This window comes from Zingiber officinale, chromosome 3B, assembly GCF_018446385.1.
Source record: "Zingiber officinale cultivar Zhangliang chromosome 3B, Zo_v1.1, whole genome shotgun sequence".
Lineage (NCBI taxonomy): Eukaryota > Viridiplantae > Streptophyta > Magnoliopsida > Zingiberales > Zingiberaceae > Zingiber > Zingiber officinale.
In genome coordinates this window covers 20,664,943-20,679,206 of record NC_055991.1, presented here as the reverse complement: position 1 = coordinate 20,679,206, position 14,264 = coordinate 20,664,943, and the positions used below count along the sequence as shown (strand labels likewise).

Sequence of the window (14,264 nt, the reverse complement as noted above, 5' to 3'; positions counted from 1 at the left end):
CGCTGTCGGAAGAGCGATCACAGAATCGGAAAGCCCTCCGCAATTCCACAAACCAAATCCCACCGTCTTGAATATTCTCCTCGCTTACTCTCGTCTCCCACCCACGAATGATCCTTGGACGCACCCCCTTTATATAGGGAAATAAACCAGGGGCATAATGGACTTTTCTATTATGAGTAGTGAGAAATATGAGTCATGTTCCCACATCCCCACTATCTCCATTTCTAACATTATGTGCTTACTTATCTAGATTTTAAATTCTATAAGGTCATTACGCATTTTTGACAAAAAAAAAAAAAATAAATTTGATGACCTTAGAGACCTTGAATTCCTGTTTATATGCAGATTCCTTGTGTATGGATTGCTTCTTTTTTATTCTTTGCATAGCAAGTTATCTTACTTAAAAGATGTCTATGAAACAATTGAAGTTCTACAACTCATTTACAAATCATGGAATTGATTAATTTGCAATTCCAACTCGAGATGGATAGGAAGAAAGAAAAGGGTGTCTCGCATGCCAACCGCGAATGCATCAAGATGCAACACTTCATGAGGAAACATCTCCGGTGCCCGCCCGGCAGCATGGGCTACACAAGAGGTCAGATTAAGTCCTCTTGCTGCCTTATTTTCTGAATCCCTTTGGACACTTAGTTTTTCTTTGTAGGAGGTAGATCTGCTCTTGCTTTTTAATTCCAAAAAGATGTTTTGTTGTTGCTAAATAGCATTTGAGTTCATGATGACTCTGATACTTCAGAGGTGTTGGGATTATAAAGAGTAGTTAGAATTGTTAACTACCAACCATTACAATATAATGGAATGATTTTGTTTTAAACTGAAGTGTTTCAGTTATGAATTTGCAGGTGTGAAATTAACCTTGTTATAACCTGGAATTAATTACACTACAAGGATAGAAAACTCTGCGAAACTGGTTAGTAAATCTGGCAACAAGAGCAAGGGTGATTGCTCTACGTCTGCCAAGGTTGGAAGCAGCACCTTCAGGGTTCTTATCTATCAAAGATCTACTAGATAGATTTTTTTTCCTTTTTTGGTATGAAATGACGTTTCAGGGATCGAGCAATTGAGAATTGTTTTTTCAGAGATCTTGTTTTATAATCCTTGGCATCTGGATGGTGAACTTTGGCATCGTATAGTTTCTAATCAAATAAACAAGTTGTTTTTGAAATTATTTTATATAAATTTAAATTGATATAAATTTTATAATACAATTAGCACAAAACAATATTATTTCTAAGCCTCCGAACTCGAACCTTCTCGGTCGTATGCAAGAAGCATCGCGTCGCATCCACTGGCAAGAGGGATGGCGATAGATCGGAGGACCGACAAGCTGATCCGCCGCACCGCCATGGTCGGCACCGCCACCGCCGCCTACCTCCTCCTCACCGCCGACTATGGCCCCCAAGACAACGCTCTTCTCCCCGTGAGTTCATTAGGAACCCTTGAACCCTCCTTTTTTGAAGTTTTTTTCCTCTCTAATATCTTTGTCGCTTAATCTTTGTCTGAATCTCAGATTTTTTTTAAGCTCATGCGTAGTTAAATATCTAGAGAAACAAAATTTTAGAAAACTTTTTTTTTTTCAAGTTGTATGTAGTGTTGTTGTGATTGGGAAAATTTTCTGCTGCCTAGAGATGCAAAGTTTGCTTTTTCTTCAACTCATTGCATTTAAGTCTTTGTTGTTGGCAGATTGTTTTTTTTTTTTTTTTGCAACAAAGTTTAAGTGTGGTTGAGGGAATCACCTCTGAAAGATCATTGAATGATGGCATGAAAACCTAAATGAACAAGTATTGCTGGTGTGCCATGTGAGGGAGCCATCCAATAAGCTACAGAATAACAAGATTTGTCTTGAAAAATTTATTGAACTAGATCTAAACATGTCATATCCAGCTGATTTCTAGCTGTGCTTTGGTCTCATGATACGGTGGAGGCGAACGTGTCTAATAGTGTGATACGGTGCATGAATGTGGGGTCTGTGAGATGATATAGCACGGAGTCAAAGCCATAGAAGGGTCAAAAGTCACGCCAGCATGGAGGTCAGAAGTCTAGCCCCCGTGGCTAGTCAAAAGTTACACCAGCCTGGAGGTCAAAAGTCTAACCGCCGTGGCAACGCCATCGTGGAGGTCAGGAATCAGAATTACAAGGAGGTCAAGATTCCGGCCCACGTGGCTAAAGTCAAAGCTTCAGTTGGTGGACTGGTCAAAAGACAGTATTTACGAGTTGGGCCGGATCTGATCTCAAAGGGAATCGAAAATGGACCCGACCCATAGGGCCAAATTCAATTGAGGATTGGACCCATGGTCAGGTATAACCAGGGATTGGGTGCGACTAGGGGGCCAGCTTATTGATTGGATGGGTATACCGAATAAGACTTCCGATGAAGCGATACAGGTCGGGGAGCCGATCCAGCGTACAGGTCGGAACGTTCATATCATGGATAACAGTCAGGGAACCGACCCAGCGTGCAGGTCGGGACGTTCATACCATGGATAACAGCCGACAGTTGCAGGTCGGGGAACCGACCCAGCGTGCAGGTCGGGACGTTCGTACCATGGATAACAGCCGACAGATGCAGGTCAGGGAACCGACCCAGCGTGCAGGTCGGGGCGTTCATACCATGGATAACAGCGGACAGATGCAGGTCGGGGAACCGACCCAGCGTGTAGGTCGGGACGTTCATACCATAGATAATAGTGGACAGACGCAAGCCGGGGAGCCGATCCAGCGTGCAGGTCGAGACGTTCATACCATGGATAACAGCGGACAGATGCAGGCCAGGGAACCAACCCAGCGTGCAGGTCGGGACGTTCATACCATAGATAATAGTGGACGGACGCAAGTCGGGGAGCCGATCCAGCGTGCGGGTCGGGACGTTCATACCACGGATAACAGCGGACAGATGCAGATCGAGAATTAGACTCAGCGTGCAGGTCGGAACGTACATGCCTTGGATAGCAATAAGCAGATGCAGGTCGGAAATTAGACCCAACGTGCAGGTCGGAACGTACATGCTCTGGATAGCAATAAGCAGATGCGGGTCGGGAGTTAGACCCAGCGTGCAGGTCTGAACATACAGGCCTTGGATAGCAATAAACAGATGCGGGTCGGGAATTAGACCCAGCGTGCAGGTCGGAACATACATGCCTTGGATAGCAATAAGCAGATGCGGGTCGGAAATCAGTAGGTCGTCGGGATGTACATACTTCGAATGACGCAGACGAAGGTGGGTCAGGAGGCCAGACACTACATGACAAATAGGCCTGCAAGGAATCGTAACCACCTGTCAGAGAACAATCATCACATGTCAGGGAATATTCTAACGGTGGTAGGCTCATACTCCTTTTGGTTCCTCCGCCAGCCTATAAGAAAAAGTCACGTGTCGATCACCGCTAGACAGATCCTGACATCCGACATTCTCTGACACTCGCCAGGTTCCAGAAGCCTCAGTTGTAGTATAAAAAGGGATACTTTGTCCCATACGCAGGTACGCTCACTCGTCATTTCCTACCAGTCTTTTACTTTTCATGCTTTCTCTGTAATTTCTGGGGAAAAAGTACCTGACTTGAGCGTCGGAGGGCCTGACCCGGGGACTTTTTCCTTGGTTTCTGGTCTCTAACGACTGGTGGGACTCGTCTGAGTGTGTGCAGAACAATAGCGTCATCATCCTGATCATTTCTCTCCGTAGAACCGCCCGTGGGAACATGCCCAGGGGGTACCTCGCTGATTCAGCATCTCAACGACTCTCCGTCAACTTTTAGCACAACAAGGCCCGCCTTCATCCGACTCAGCTTCCGGACGGGATCATAGTGCATTAGTGCTTATGGAACATCACAAGTGAAGAAGACAACCAACCAAAACTTCTCTAGTATATATGCGATGAGGATTGAATTATTTGGCATGACTCGTGATGGGAATTCTGTTATGTGGATATACTCATTGAGGATCATTAATATTGACATTATCATTTACAATGTGAACTCAAAGGAGTCATTCCCAACTAACTTGAATGTGGTAAGGAAAAGGCCTTCTGGCTGAAGAGAGGAATGTAGGATGAGATTGCAATGAACCGAGAAGCCAAAACCTCTCGATATTGATAAAAGTAAGTAAAGGTTTGTGTGAGCACCATCAATCTTCTTAGAGGAGTGTGTTTAAAGTCATTGCCAAGGGTCATACGAAGTGAAACATCATGGTTGCTGGCGTGGTGAAGGATTTACCTTAAGTGTTGGCTTGATTTGGTGATCAGAACCATCAAAAAGACAAAAAATATTTTGTTAGAAGACATGATGTATCATAGCCTAAGCAAATTCGACAGAATGATCTTGCAGACCTTTAATACTTGGACTCTTTATCTATTTCTTTTACAATGTTAGATATTGACACTCTGACACTGATTAGTCAGTTTATACCTCTATCAGTGGTGCATATAAAGACTCATATAGAACACATATCATACCCAAGTTTGGACATTGTCGATGAGAGGTGTCTGGCTGTCTTAGCTTCTATGGAATGGCTTACACCATACACCCGAATTAGTGATGGGAACAACCAAAAAGTTGTGGACTTGTATTGTCGTTTCAATAGAATCTGTAGATTCACATAATGATTCTCCACTATTTGAGGTTGTCTTTGTGGATCTTATCCTCTATTTGGAAGTCTGACTAAGATTAGTTTTGATGAAGTTGTTAACATAGTTTTATTCTTTGTTATGGTTTTAGTGCAATTTTCCACTTTTTTTTTTTTCATTTGCCCTTACCATAACATTTTTGTATAAATTAGAGTTCTATTTCCTTTCGATCTCTCTGTTGATGTGGTCACAAGCTTGATGGATTTCAATTTTCAGATCAAGCGGGCTATTGAGTCAGCGGAGTCGTCTTTCAAGAGATACATCTTTGGTTCCGGAAGAATTCAAGAGAGCGCAGAGGAAGATCCCAAGAATGAAAATTCTAAATAGTGATCTCATATCTAATGCAATGGATAAAGTGCTTAATATAAATGGCTGCAAAAGATACTTATTCTCAATGCACTGTGAATACGTCAGGAGTCTCTAGTTGTACTGCTTCAAATGTAATAGAAACCATTAATGGGCATCGTTAATAAGATACAAGATAAAAATTAATGGTACTTTTTAACATGTTTTTAAAGGCATGTTACTTGTTAAATTTCATTAATCGAATTGTGTGAAAAGATTTGCTTTTTCTCAATTGATATTACTAATCACATCTTTAATATCGTATAAACAACAAAATCCGTCTCAAATAGAATAACCTTATTCAAAATGATAAATCAATCCTCCAACAAGTATGAGGAATTAGTTTAATGTCTCTATCGATGTTCCTGTACCGAATTGTTAACAACAATTAAGAAAGATATGAGTCAGAACACATTCAAGTCGATGAATAAAAATCCAATTCCTCAACTAATATCGTAGTTCGATCATGATTTGAGTTGTTATTCTTATGCTGGACAAGGCCAGCCCATCCCATGCACAAGCCACACACACTGCACGCTCCTTTTTTGAACTTTGGAAAACATTTAGAAGTCAGAGCATAAGAGAGAGAAAATGTACAAGTTGGTCCTCAGTTTGCAGCAGCGGCCCCTTTGAATTGTTTTCATTTTCCATGGAGGAGAAAAGAAAGGCAAAAAACAAAAGGAAGAAGAAGAGGCAGCACTCGGTGGAGGTTCTACTTGAATTGTCGTCTTTTGCTTGAAGCCAAGTAGAAGAGGCTTTAAATGCCTGTGCACCGGAAGACCAAACTCCACTCGACGTGTAGAACAAAACGCTGAAGTCCATGCTACTTTTACATGGCACGAGATACTCGTATTAAATCAAGACACCGTTGTGTTTCATATTAGTCTAAGCACGACTTCCATGCATGGCCCCTTGCCAAGACGAGACTCTCAGAAAATAAATAAATAAATTTCAATAATTATTTTAATTCAAGTAAATAAAATAAAATCAACATATTTTTTTAAAAAATAGATACTTTCAAGATATTTTAGTTTTTTTTTTCTAAATTTAAAATTAATAAAATATATATTTATGTTATTAATATTTTTTTAAGGTTAATTTTAGCCCCACTGCAATGAAGTGAGGAGGTTCCGTGCCCGACACATGTCCATACCATACCTCCCCCTCGCCCTGGTTCCTGACTCCGTCCCTGCCTGTGCCCTATTTATTCACGCCGTCGCTCACCAGATCCTCGCCGTCGCTCGTTTGGCAATTGGTTTGTTGGCGTAGAAGTGACCATGGAAGGGTTCGCCACTCTCACCGCCGTCCTCCGGAAGGCCGCTGCCGACTTCCCCTCCCGCCGGGCCGTCTTTGTACCCGGCCGGCTCGAGCTCTCGCACGACCGCCTCCACCAACTCGTCGACGCCACCGCCGCCCGGTTCGCCGCATCCGGCGTCCGTGCCGGCGATGTCGTAGCGCTCGCTTTTCCTAACACCGTTGAGGTATGCTCTGTTCCCCTCCCATGCAATGGCTCTTTGATCTTTGATTGGTTTGGCTGATTAGTCGATTTGCCGCAGCTCGTGATCGTCTTCCTCGCCGTCATTCGGGCCCGCGGCGTGGCCATCCCGCTCAATTCCGCTTATACGCAAGAGGAGTTCGTGTTTTACCTGTCCGACTCGGAGGCGAAGCTGCTGGTGACGAGCGCGGAGGGCAACGCGGCCGCGGAAGCGGCAGCGGAGCAACTCGGGATCCCCCGCGCCGCCGCGTCGCTCTCAGACGCGTCGGGAGCGCTGGAGCTCACCCTCCCTGGCGGGGAGGAGGATGGTGCCGCCCTGCTCGCCGGCCGCATCAATGATCCTTCGGACGTCGCGCTATTTCTCCATACCTCCGGGACGACGAGTCGCCCCAAGGGAGTGCCTCTTACGCAGCTCAACCTGGCGGCGTCGGTCAAGAACATCAAATCCGTGTATCGGCTCACCGAGGCGGATTCCACGGTGATCGTACTTCCCCTGTTCCACGTCCACGGTCTGATGGCGGCGCTTCTCTCCTCCCTCTCCGCCGCCGCCTCCGTGACCCTCCCAGCGGCTGGTCGCTTCTCGGCCTCCACATTTTGGGCCGACATGGTCGCCTCCGGCGCCACTTGGTACACCGCGGTTCCCACCATCCACCAGATCCTGCTCGATCGCCACTCCGCCCGGCCCGAGCCAACTTACCCTAAGCTCCGCTTCATCCGGAGCTGCAGCGCGTCGCTGGCGCCGGCGATCCTCGAGCATTTGGAGGCCGCTTTCGGCGCTCCCGTCCTGGAGGCGTACGCGATGACCGAGGCTTCGCACCAGATGGCATCGAATCCGCTCCCGGAGGACGGGCCGCGGACGCCCGGCGCCGTGGGCCCCCCTGCAGGTCTGGAGATGGCGATCCTCGACGAGGAAGGCTCCCGCCGGCCGGCGGGCGAGCCCGGCGAAGTCTGCATCCGTGGGCTCAACGTGACCAAGGGCTATAAAAACAACCCCGAGGCCAACAAGGCGGCCTTCGCCTTCGGGTGGTTCCACACTGGAGACGTCGGCTTCCTCGACACCGATGGCTACCTCCACCTCGTCGGCCGCATCAAGGAGCTCATCAACCGCGGAGGTACACCTTCACTTCATCCCCTCTCATTTCGTCGAACACTCTCATCCCATCTAATCTCCCACTAACCACGATCGCAGGCGAGAAGATCTCCCCGATCGAGGTAGACGCGGTGCTGCTGGAGCACCCGAACATCGCGCAGGCGGTGGCGTTCGGCGTGCCAGACGACAAGTACGGCGAAGAGGTAAGCCACGCCACAACTCCTCCTATAGTTTCTCTCATCGGATCAGCTCCGCCGGCTGGCTAACGGACGGCAGTGACTGCAGATAAATTGCGCAGTGATCCCGAGGGACGGGGCGGAGGTCGATGAGTCAGAGGTGGTGAGGCATTGCCGAAAGAACCTGGCGGCGTTCAAGGTGCCGAAGAGGGTGTTCATCACGGACTCGCTGCCGAAGACGGCGACGGGGAAGATCCAACGGCGGGTAGTGGCGGAGTTCTTCGTGCAGCCCGCGAAGGCGGCCAGGGCCGGCGCTTAAGACAAAAATAAAACAAAAATGCCATGATCTATTTTCATTTAGCATCAACAAAATCTCTAAGCTTTTCTCCCGAATTTTTCTTTCCATAATCCCTCTTGTATCGGTTGATGATCATGATCTCGAACTACAGGCACGAAACGCTGTTTACTTGGCAGGATAAATTTTGTTCTTTTCTTCTATTTACTTAATGTGCAGATGTATTTAATAATCCATTTGTGGATCATTTTTGATCAAGTTTCTCGTCGATCTAAATCGGACAGAAGACAACTCATGTTCCACCCTCCTATAGAGATTGGATCGAACTTACCGGTTTAGGATCTCCTCGTGCCGCCGCAAGTGTCGACCTGCACGTGAGGTTGCCTCGTGCGCGGACAGCAAGTGGCGGCCCCGGCCCCCGACGCTTTAATTTTTTCTTCTTCTCATTCTTTTAGTTTGTCTTTCTTGTTTTTTCTTTTCTTTTAGTTTGTCTTTCTTATTTTTTTCTTTTCTTTTCCTAGAGATTTTTTTTCTTTTCTATTTTTTCCATTACCTTTCTTTTTGTTTTTAACTTTGAATTTCTTTCCTTCTCCAATCCATTCTTTACACAGATGGTCAACATTCTCAACCTCAAGATAATGATGTGATGATTATTTTTCTCAGGTAATTAGAGAATTTCCACTTGAATTTCAGATATAGTGATTGTTTTGGTGAATGCAATTAATGAACTTCCACTCTATTATATTTGTCTCGTATCATTTCCTCTAAGTTTAGTGCCTCAAATTTTTTACTCAAACTTAAATAATTAAACATGGTGAACAGTGAATTTCCTGATAATATGTATGAATTATTCTCAACATAGGGTTCAATTTTGTTATGTCTTAGTTTACCTCATATAGAAAACTCTCAGCCAAATAATCTTCGAGCTGTTCCCTCACCAATTGGATGATGAGAATGAAGAAAAGATATGAATGATTTGCACTCCATCAGCGAATGATTCATGAGTCATGAATTTATTAGATAACCAAAGGTCATAGAACACTTAGATAAAGGTCTACATATTCAACAACATGAAACTTATTTCTCAGCTAAAAATCGTATCTCACTAAACTTTATCTATATATATAAAGATTTACATAGAAGCTAAAGGAATAGCAAAAGTTATGCTATATCATATCCCTGCATAAAGTATTCAGTTCACTAAACTTTATCTATATATAAAGATCTACATAGAAGCTAAAGGAATAGCAAAAGTTATGCTATATCATATCCCTGTATACAGTTTATTGTTCTTCCATCTATCTATGATTAGAGGTGAGGAAAAATACTGAAATTTTGATATACCACATGTACCGTATCGAAATATACCGAACCATACCAATTTAATAATATATTTAAAAATTTCGGTACAATATAATATCATATCAATTTTTTTGATATCAGTATAAGATTTATATCAAAATTTTTAGTATATTGTATCGACATTGAAATTTAACTATATACGATATGAAATTTATATCAAACCAAAAATTTGATACGTTGTTGGTATGGATTTTTGTTATATTAAATTTTCTGGTACGATATTAGTATAAGGTTTAAATTTTGATATACCTTACCGAACCACTCCTATCTGTGGTACCTAATGGCTTCTCTTGTTCATAGGAACAAAAGACTGATGGAACAAATATGTTATCAGTATTTATAACTTGTGTGGTTAACTCACAAATTTAAAAGCATGAAAGAACAAAAGAATCCACTAGAAAAATGGCAGTACTAGAAGAATGAGGATCTAAGGGACACTTACACTCTGTTGGGGTGAATAACGCAAAATTAGAGATGGCTAGTTTGATATTGGAACGCTTGCCGCCATGTTCTCTTCTGGTCTGCTTCTCTGCATCTTCCTGTTCTAACAAAAACAATGGTTAGTAGCTAATATAGATACCTTGATAAATCAATGCAAGGGCCTTCCACTGGTCATGTTTACTTGCATTTGCTACATCCACCTTTCATTTTTCTTGCAAAGTTAACTCTGAGGAATTTCTACACATGGTCTTCATCAAGACATTCTTTTTCAACTCTTACAGTTAAAGAATACATTTTTGCAGATTGAAAGACACAGAAACCAAAACAATCTTAATCCATGTCATACAATTAGAATGAGATCACGAAAAGAATAGTGCGAACGTTATTGGTAATCACCAAAAAGGGGGGAAATGGCTAAAAGAAGGCTCCCAAGTCATATGGTGTTTATTCTCCATTCAACTACACTGACTCATGTAGTAGTTCAGTTTCCAATTGGAACAACTTGAAGCTCATTTCCTCAAATTTGATGGCTTTATCAAAAGATGTGGAAGCATTGAAATGGCTAGTTCTTGTTCCCTTGTTCCTCCCCAGCTTGCTGCTCCCACGTCTCCACTTGCTTCACATTGTTCTCCCTTGTCTCGAGCAGCTTCTGGAGCTCGTCTGAAGTAAAGGGTGGATCTAATGCACAGGGTTCTGTGTCACTTGTCCACCTCTCCATGGATTCCAACATGTATTCCTTGGTCTTCTCTGAAGCATGGCAGGCCAAAGACTCCATGCAAACTTCAGTGAAGCCTTCTGGTACACTAGGCTGATACCTCAGAAGCTTGGCGTACTCTGTAATTGAGTGCAACATGTAATCATAAACATGATCCATTGTCACTTGTTCCTGGAAGAAATCACTGCTGGCTTTGCCCATAGCTTGTGCCTATAAAAAGCCATCTGTCATGTGCCATTCATTGTGACAAATCTATTTAGCTAAATCTTGTTTCACATCTCGAAATCCAACTTGTGCAATTACCTCCTCCGGGTGAGCGTTACCCCAGTCAACAGCGAATTTGATGGCCCTGCACTTGTTGTTCACAGCAACAGGCCAGTAATGGCGGCTGGGCATGAGGCCACGTTGGAAGAACTCAATGAACTTAGTGTCAACAAAGAGCGTCGGTGAGTTGCAGGCCATGATGTACTTCTGGCTCACAGACCACGCAAGTCCCTCCACATAAATCCTATACCTGTGCACCAAAACCTCTTGTTAGCAAATGTACAAACACATTGCCTGAAGGAAACTGAGGCAACAAATTCCTTACCTGTGGTGGCATTGCCTGGCCAGATTTGACCGGTGATACCCTTGCTTCGATTCTTTGTTCCAATCCTATCAAAGGATATCAAATAAACTGAGGAAAATCTAGCAATGATTGTTGTTGTCGACAAAATTTCCAAGCTGACTGAATGTGTACCTGTGCATAGATTCGAGCATTCCAGTCTCGTTCTTTGGTCACATTGCACTTGACAAGGTCGAGCCTGGTGCCGCCCATGAAAGGAGTGCCCTTCCAGTAAGCATACGGTACTCTCTCCGTCCATTTCACCTCTGCATTGCCTTCCTTCATCTCCTTCATCAAGGGAACCCATGGCCTTATGTTCGTCTCCGGCCTTCCAAATTAACCATTAAGGTTAAGCCAGATTAGTTCAAATAGTGGTGTAACCCTAATTTCCTTTAGACTAAAAAATCGATTTTCTTTTCGACTTTGATCGAAATCAAACAAAAAAAAAAAATGATCTTTTGATCATGGGAGATGAAATTGCGATGTATTACCATCCCCAGAAGGACCAATCGGGGAAGAGGATGTCCCTCGTCTTGTCGTCCTTGCAGTAGTGGAAAAGCGGCGGCGGTGGGCCGGTCGAAGCGTTGTACTCCGCCGCCTTCACCGACGGCATGTCCATGCAATTAAACACCAGCTCGAAGTCCGGCACGCGGCCGGGGTACCGCTGGATGAGCTGTAGAATACCCCAAAGGGTGAACACGTTTCGCGACAGGCCGCGGCCGAAGTACTCCTGCACGTAGACGCGGCCGCCGACGACCACCATGTGGATCGTCGCGAAGGGGAGCGATCGCAGGACCATATCGCGGGTGATTCCAGTTTCTCTCCATGGTCGTAGATCCTCGTGGATCCAGCGGAAGTATTCGGGGCAGGCAGCGGAGGGGCGGAGGCGGGCGCCGGAAGGAGGAGGGGGCGGCGATCCCCGGCATTGGATGACGGGCGGTGCCGATTCGGTTTGGGCCGTTTGGTTCGGGCAGACCAACGTGATGGGTCTTCTTAAATCCGGTTCAATCGGTTGGTTCAATGCGAGTTTTGGGTGTGGATCTCCTCCTTGATCGCTCCAACTAAATGTCTTTACCACAAATCAAATTCAAACAAATAAATTAAAATCATATTTTTATAAAGTTTTAATTTGATTTTAGATTTCAATAAATTTATCAACATAAACATTCTAACATTTGCATATTTTAAGTTTTAGATTATAAACTATCTAATAAATTTTATATAATTTTAAATTTTAGTCAATGGTTTGACACGGTCTCATATGTGGACGACACGTCTGAAAGAATCAAATATTAAAATAATAATTTCCAATGGTTAGGTAGTTGAGCTTTTATTCACTTTCCTCCCCTTCAATTGCCATCTTTCTTTGGTTAAGATATTTTACTTTTTATTTTTGCAACTTTTATATGTTTCCCCTTTTCATTTTTTAGACTTTATTTTTATTGCTCTTGTATTCAAGATCTAGCAAGTACTAAATTTACAACTAAAGTAAAATGTTGTGGTAAAATGAATATTATCTTGGCCAAGTCTAGGGGGCACATTTTTAAATTTTAGGTTAATGATTCAGTGCACACCAAAACGTTAATTAAACTTAAGTAATTTGAGCATGATAGTCCAACTACTGGGGAGAGATTCCTTTCCTTTCCTTGTGCTCTGAGCACAATTATTTTTTAATATTGAATCAATTAAGTTGCCTTAATCATGAATTTAATGATTAAAATGCCAATTCTCATAGAATAAAATTATATAAAAAATATGCCTCAAAGCTTAAAATCAAAATTGATAGATAAAAAATTAAAGTTGAAATGAAAAGAAGCAAAAAAACAGGGCATCGATTTCATCGATTTTGGGGACAAATCTCTTGCAACAAAATACCAAAACCAAATTGCTAAGAACTCAAGGCGATGCTAGAGATGTAGATAATTAGCCCTCACCGCATTGTTAGAGATGAGGAAGACGAGGAAGAGGAGGCCGACGAAGGCGGCGATGATCAGCTTCACGGCGGAGTGAGTGGAGACGGCGGCCACCGGATTCCTCCCTCTGCTATCCAGCACACCGTACCTTGCCTGATCGCCTCCATTTCCGAGCCTGTTCAGCTGCGCTTTCATCGAAGAAGAAGAAGGCGGCGACCAAAAAATAGCAGGAACAGCTCAGCGATGGCAAGGAAGGAGATCTGCGACTGCGATTGGACTTTTCAAACTTTGGGAATCAATGCGATGAGGAGGAGCTTGTGGTTGGATCGGTGGAAGAGTTAGAATAATAATAATTGGGGCGTTTGGTTGGGTTTGGTAGCTTGTGGGTCTCATCTAGACATTGACTTTATTGTGACGTTGGATGATTATATAAAACTAGAAAAAGGATAGATTTTTAATCCGCGGATTGATTTTGAATTACTTTTTTCATGCATTTACGCTCCGATGTTTTTTATGTGGTAAAAAGGCAAAATCGATCCCCTCCAGCGTTTCCGTCGCACCCGATTTAAGGTCATCTCGAGGGAGGTAAATCATAACATCCTGAGTGAGCATATGACAGGTGGGGATGAGTTGCACAGGGACCAAGAATTTACGCCTCGACTATCCTGAATTTCGATCCCGCGACCTCATGTAGCAAGCATCCCACCATATATCAACTCAGATGACCTATAGGGTCCGATCCGATGTTCTTTATGTCTCTTCGAAAAGTTGCGATGATTAAAATACGAAGCATTGTCATAAGCCACCATGAGCTTGAGTTCTTCTCTCATCGTGAGTTTTTTTTTTTTTCCTTCCAGAGTTCTCTTTATTTTCTTACCATTATGAATCATTTTTCACCGAAGATGATACATTCCTCTTTTATCCATCCTCAGTGTAAACAAATAAATTTGTAAAGAATTCTCACCCTATTTATCTTGCATATACGACATCATTGGACTTCGATGACCAATCTTCTTTTCATAATGTAACCAGATCTACATAGATTAACACACATCAAAAGGTATTAATAGTCATCTCGATGAGATTCCTCCGCCATTTAAGTCATGATGCTACTATGAAAGAAATAGAACAATACAAAATAAAGAGGAAGAGTATGAAATTTGGATTTCATACCAAATCTCCCATGATCATA

The 14,264-nt window shown here is 43.5% G+C and overlaps 3 protein-coding genes across 3 annotated transcripts; 2 read left to right on the top strand and 1 right to left on the bottom strand.

Moving 5' to 3' along the window:
• Nucleotides 1-1,242: 1,242 nt before the first annotated feature.
• Nucleotides 1,243-5,133, top strand: LOC122056105. The gene is made up of 2 exons (XM_042617892.1): nucleotides 1,243-1,438; nucleotides 4,853-5,133. The coding sequence occupies exons 1-2, from the start codon at nucleotides 1,319-1,321 to the stop codon at nucleotides 4,961-4,963; spliced, it is 231 nt and encodes a 76-aa protein (XP_042473826.1). The 5' UTR covers nucleotides 1,243-1,318; the 3' UTR covers nucleotides 4,964-5,133.
• A 1,087-nt stretch (nucleotides 5,134-6,220) lies between these two features.
• LOC122056104 (probable CoA ligase CCL9) lies at nucleotides 6,221-8,222 on the top strand. The gene is made up of 4 exons (XM_042617891.1): nucleotides 6,221-6,462; nucleotides 6,538-7,588; nucleotides 7,666-7,769; nucleotides 7,852-8,222. Exons 1-4 carry the CDS (start codon nucleotides 6,259-6,261, stop codon nucleotides 8,059-8,061), a joined length of 1,569 nt encoding a protein of 522 aa, XP_042473825.1. The 5' UTR covers nucleotides 6,221-6,258; the 3' UTR covers nucleotides 8,062-8,222.
• A 1,845-nt stretch (nucleotides 8,223-10,067) lies between these two features.
• Nucleotides 10,068-13,414, bottom strand: LOC122056103 (O-glucosyltransferase rumi-like). Its single transcript, XM_042617889.1, has 6 exons — nucleotides 13,094-13,414; nucleotides 11,651-12,228; nucleotides 11,295-11,487; nucleotides 11,145-11,209; nucleotides 10,859-11,069; nucleotides 10,068-10,765 (listed from the first exon to the last, which is right to left on the bottom strand). The coding sequence occupies exons 1-6, from the start codon at nucleotides 13,265-13,267 to the stop codon at nucleotides 10,403-10,405; spliced, it is 1,584 nt and encodes a 527-aa protein (XP_042473823.1). The 5' UTR covers nucleotides 13,268-13,414; the 3' UTR covers nucleotides 10,068-10,402.
• Nucleotides 13,415-14,264: the final 850 nt, after the last annotated feature.

What these genes read in the sequence shown, in the direction of transcription:
- LOC122056105 (XM_042617892.1), top strand. Translation starts at nt 1,319, where the DNA reads ATGGCGATAGATCGGAGGACCGACAAGCTGATCCGCCGCACCGCCATG. An exon ending in AAGACAACGCTCTTCTCCCC is followed by an intron (nt 1,439 to 4,852) that starts GTGAGTTCATTA and finishes TTCAATTTTCAG; the next exon opens with ATCAAGCGGGCTATTGAGTC.
- LOC122056104 (XM_042617891.1), top strand. Translation starts at nt 6,259, where the DNA reads ATGGAAGGGTTCGCCACTCTCACCGCCGTCCTCCGGAAGGCCGCTGCC. An exon ending in CTTTTCCTAACACCGTTGAG is followed by an intron (nt 6,463 to 6,537) that starts GTATGCTCTGTT and finishes GATTTGCCGCAG; the next exon opens with CTCGTGATCGTCTTCCTCGC. An exon ending in GGAGCTCATCAACCGCGGAG is followed by an intron (nt 7,589 to 7,665) that starts GTACACCTTCAC and finishes CCACGATCGCAG; the next exon opens with GCGAGAAGATCTCCCCGATC.
- LOC122056103 (XM_042617889.1), bottom strand. Translation starts at nt 13,267, where the DNA reads ATGAAAGCGCAGCTGAACAGGCTCGGAAATGGAGGCGATCAGGCAAGG. An exon ending in GATTGGTCCTTCTGGGGATG is followed by an intron (nt 11,488 to 11,650) that starts GTAATACATCGC and finishes TTAATTTGGAAG; the next exon opens with GCCGGAGACGAACATAAGGC. An exon ending in GCCAGGCAATGCCACCACAG is followed by an intron (nt 11,070 to 11,144) that starts GTAAGGAATTTG and finishes TTTGGTGCACAG; the next exon opens with GTATAGGATTTATGTGGAGG.